This window comes from Microtus ochrogaster, chromosome 5, assembly GCF_000317375.1.
Source record: "Microtus ochrogaster isolate Prairie Vole_2 chromosome 5, MicOch1.0, whole genome shotgun sequence".
In the NCBI taxonomy this organism is placed as follows: Eukaryota; Metazoa; Chordata; class Mammalia; order Rodentia; family Cricetidae; genus Microtus; species Microtus ochrogaster.
The window spans coordinates 93496471-93501439 of NC_022012.1; the positions used below are offsets into that span (position 1 = coordinate 93496471).

The 4969-nt window shown below is 51.1% G+C and overlaps 1 protein-coding gene across 1 annotated transcript in view; it reads right to left on the reverse strand.

The window, feature by feature from the left end:
- The window catches only part of Ulk4 (unc-51 like kinase 4), a 288608-nt gene that overhangs the window by 271311 nt on the left and 12328 nt on the right, over positions 1-4969 (reverse strand). The window contains exons 6-9 of the mRNA XM_026779110.1: positions 4192-4293; positions 3514-3597; positions 2407-2482; positions 1201-1293 (exon numbers count right to left, since the gene is read on the reverse strand). Of these exons, the coding sequence (XP_026634911.1) occupies positions 1201-1293; positions 2407-2482; positions 3514-3597; positions 4192-4293 (355 nt within the window). The remainder of the gene's footprint in view (positions 1-1200; positions 1294-2406; positions 2483-3513; positions 3598-4191; positions 4294-4969) is intronic.

Sequence of the window (4969 nt, forward strand, 5' to 3'; positions counted from 1 at the left end):
GTCAGAGCAGAGGCCGGTGGGGAGCATGCGGTTGCAGCACACTGGGTCAGAGCAGAGGCCGGTGGGGAGCATGCGGTTGCAGCACACTGGGTCAGGCACTCACGATGAACAAACTCCAGCTTCTCCACACAGCATGCAAATGGGCAAGGGAGGGGGATCGGCCAGCATCAGGGAGCAAAGGGAGGTGTGGGGTGGGGTCAGGGCAGGGGATGGGGTCAGCCCTGAGAGGTTTTATGATAACAATGGCATGCCTGGGCAGGCACACTAGATGGCTGTGGCCATGCGTGAACCACATCCTCACAGCTTTCAATCTCCTAACTTCAGGGTCACTTGAGAGCACAGCCATGAGGGCTGGCAGGGAAGTCAAGTTCATTGCAGAGCCTCTACCCTCAGGCTGACAACTCCTGTCACTTCCCGTCCCCATCACAGGACCACAGGGGACAAACACTAGTGAGTCACACACTGGCTCTGCGGTTTCCATACAGTAGTAGCCACGCCGCCTCTACCCACACTGCATGACCCCCTCACGGGACGGCACACTGTCACGACCACCTCACGGACGGCACACTGTCACAACCCCCTCACGGACGGCACACTGTCACGACCACCTCACGGGACGGCACACTGTCACGACCCCCTCACGGGATGGCACACTGTCAGGAACCCCTCACGGGATGGCACACTATCACGACCACCTCACGGGACGGCACACTTCATGACCCCCTCACGGGACGGCACACTGTCAGGAACCCCTCATGGGATGGCACACTATCACGACCACCTCACAGGACGGCACACTGTCACGACCACGGCACACTGTCACAACCTCCTCATGGGACGGCACACTTCAAGACCCCCTCACGGGTCAGCACACTGTCACGACCCCCTCACGGGATGGCACACTGTCACGACCCCCTCACGGGTCGGCACACTGTCACGACCTCCTCATGGGACGGCACACTGTCACGACCCCCTCATGGGTCGGCACACTGTCATTCTCAGAAGGCAGGCACTGGGTGCACCAAGCAAACCAGACTGTGACTGCCACATTAGACCCCTGATTGGAGAAAAAAATAGCAGAGAAAATGAACAAAATGGGAGCTAAACCATCACTACTGAGCCTGCCTGTTGAGCCCTTAATTAAACAAACGATGGTGCCATCGACCATTGGCAGAGTGGCGCCGAGGCAGGGCACACTACCTGAAGCTGCAGTCCTCGGAGGCCGAGTCGGCGTCCTCTCTCTGCAGGGCATCCTTCCAGAAGGCGTGCTGCAGGACTCCCTCCCACGACAACCTTTAGGAAACAGGGGGCACAGTCGTTAGGGGATCCAGTCCTGATCCACAGTGTGGCCTCATATCCTCCCCTCACCAATGTCGCCTCTGGAGCTGCCTTATGCCACTCTTTAAATAGGAAATTAATCCACCTAATGGTCATAGAACAAAACTGAGAATTTGGAGTTTCCAGTTCAGAACTCTTAGAATCCACCAAGCCTAACACAAAAGGTCTTGGGTTTTCCAACCACTGTAGGAAGAGACTCTACCAGCAATTTGAAATTTTAAAGTAAATCACTAATTATCAAAATACAGTTCTGTCCTCCATTATCTTACTACATGAGCAAGCTTGTTTTAGCTGATTGTGTGGTTGGGATGTGAGCTATTCCCCTGGAATCAGTGTGCGCACCGTTCCCTGCCGCTGGTTGTTCAGGAGTGCTGGGGAGCCTTCGGGAGGAGGGGCCCGGCTGGGAGGAAGAGGGCCAAGGGGGTTGGTGGACAGGCCTAGGCCTAGACATTCCACACCCTGCTCCCATTCCCTGTCCACTCTCTGCTTCCTGGCGGGGGACACAGTGTGACCAGCTGCCTCACGCTCTGGCTGCTCTCCCTGCGCCACCATGAAAGCCTCTGTCCCTTCCTCAACTGCAAGCCCAAATCAAGCTTTCTCCTTTTCTTGCTTTTCCAGGCGTCTATCACTGTGGCAGACAGCATCTCTATGGAGCTGAATCCCACACTGCTGCACAGAAGGGAGCCGAGCCCACGACTGTCCAAGTGTGCAATGCACTGGAGGGAGCTGAGCCCACGCTGCCCACGTGTGCACACTGCACAGAGCTCAGTGGAAGGACACCCCCTCCAACATCCAAAGAACAGCGAAGAGAAAAGGGAGCCTAGGGAGGACGCAGAGGAGCAGGAGGTGGAGGGAGAGAGAGAGGGAAGTGCAGGTTGTATTCATCTGTGATCACAGTGCAGGAGGCTGGGGAGAAACCAACCTGAGCCAGACATGGAAACCCTCAACTCAAAAAAAAAAAAAAAAAGGAAGAAAGAGGGGGGAGCAGGGAGGAACTGGGGGAAGCTCTGTTGATCCCCACGTAAAGGAGAGTGGGCTTCCACTTCTCACCACACAGTGTGCCCGCACCTTTTCTGAGGATCCTTCTGCAGGAGTCCACTCAGCAGATTAACAAAATCTGAAGAAGCTTTGGGGAAGGACGAGTCTGTGAACAGATAATTTTTCCGAAATGAGAAGGCGGTGAGAGGGGCCCATGGACACCCACCTTATGTATTGTCCATCAGCAGCATCTAAAGCCTTCAGACTGTTTAACAGATGGCACCAAACCCACGAACCACGGGACCGCCCGCAAGTCACAGAGGACCACAGTACAGAGCAGACACAGATCTTTGACCCAGATCTGCGCTGGTTGGCTGGAACTGACTCTGGGAAACACTCCTAACTCTGCCAGCTTTCCCTGTGTTCCCTGTAACTCTGATCCTGGAAACCTCTCCTTTCTCTGAAAAATTTTAAGCAGGGAAATAGCGATAATGAGGACTGTAACATGACACAGCTATTCCCATTCTGAGGACCTCATGGGTGGGCACACACTGTGGCTGGGCACTCTTTGATCGGCCATCAATACATACGGAATACAGGCACTGTAGCCACAGTCTGAGGACAAGTTCTGTGCCATGAGCCTCCAGCTGTTTGGAAGAACTTGTACTCATCAATAGGAGAAATGAGAAATGCCAGAAATGCCCCATTTTTTTTCCTACTGAGAAGCAACCCTAAAATAATCACACAGGGCAGGAACATGCACATGTATGCATGCACACACACACACATACTCACACATGCACAGACACCTTTAAATCTTTACACAAACTTCTTGTGCTAATTTCTGTTTTTAAATGAGGGAAGCTGTTAGTACACCTTTCAGTATCGAAAACAGAGAGGAAGCCGGGGTGTGGTGGCGCAGGCCTTTAATCCCAACACTCAGGAGGCACAGGCAGGGGGATCTCTGTGAGTTCGAGGCCAGCCTGGTGTACAAGAGCTAGCTCCAGGACAGGCTCCAAAGCTACAGAGAAACCCTGTCTCAGAAAGAAAGAAAGAAAAACAAACGAAAACAGAGAAGGAAAAAAGGAAAACTGTGCTGATTTGAAGCAGCTGTCACATATAGCTTTGATGGCTGCGATTGGTGGACAAAGCCTGGGAGAAGGTGGGCTTCAGGTCAGGAGAAGATGGCTCACCTACCCTTTGGGATCGGCGGCAACGGGTCTTCAAACAGGATCTTCTCAACTAATTCTGACATGGTTTCTGAGAAGAACGGGGGTTTGCCTGAAATCAAAAGAACTTGCAGAATCATTTTGCCATTCACAGTAATCCTGACCTTAACTACAGGAACTCAACGGAAAATTTACACCATCGTAAATCCGAGATTTACATAATTTGTGGGGAAAGGCAATGCCTGGCTAGTACACCAGGCTATGTACTTCATCCTTCTCAAATGCAAAATTAACTTCCCAAGTCAATGTTCAAGTTCCCACAGGGTTAGCAGCATGAACGAGGGTCGTGCCAACCCCCAACACAGCAGAATTACAGGGTTAGCACTGTGCTCGAGGGTCGTGCAAACCCCCAACACAGTGGAATCACCAGCTCACAAGCCACAGTCAGACTTTCTACTGCATTTCTCCTGTGGTCAGGCACACTTCAACGCTGCAGACAACTATGAAGAATCACTTCATGTCAGGCTGCTCAAGAGTCTCCCTGAGTCTAATGTCAAGCAATTATGTTGAAATTGTTTACACAAACATTGTCTAAAGCCAGTTTTGTGATACCTGCTAGGACAGACCCTTACGAACAACACACTAAACTCATAGTTTCTTCTTGGTTTTAGCATAGTTTTGATTTTATAATGAACCAAACACAAACCTGAGAACATTTCATAAAGCAGACAGCCCAAAGACCAGAGGTCACTGGTGACAGAAAAGTCGGTTCCCTTTATGATTTCTGGTGCCGCATATATTGGAGAGCCTGAAAACCAAAGACGAGGAAGAAGGGCTCAGTTAGCCATCAGGATTACTTCCTGCACAGAGAGCCACTGGGATGGAAAGACACAGGGAATGTAGCACACATCATTAGGGTAGAACTGCTGAGAGCCGGTGAGATGACCTGAGTTCAGTCCCCCAGACCCACACAACAGAAGAGAACAGACTCCTTCAAGGTGCCCTCTGACCTCCATTTACTGTGGCACAGACATGTCCACATATCCACCTGTGTGTGTGGTGTCTGGTGTATGTGTTTGGTGCATTTATATGTCTGTGTGTGTGTGATGTGTGTGTGTGTGGTGTGTGTATGTCTGTGTGGCTATGTGTGTGTATGGTGTGTGTGTGCCTGTGTCTTGTGTGTCTGTATGTGTGTGTGTCTGTGTGTGGTGTGTGTGTGGTGTGTGTGTGGTGTGTGTGTGGTGTGTGTATCTGTGTGTATGTTTGTGTTTATATGTGGTGTGTATGGATATGTGGTGTGTGTATCTGTGTGTGTGGTATGTAATGTATATGTGTGTGATATGTGTGTCTGTGTGTGGTGTGTGTCTGTGTGTGTGTCTGTGTGTGTGGTGTGTGTGTCTGTATATCTGTGTGTGTTTATATGTGGTGTGTGTGTGTATGTGGTGTGTGTGTATGTGGCATGTGTGTGTTTATATGTGGTGTGT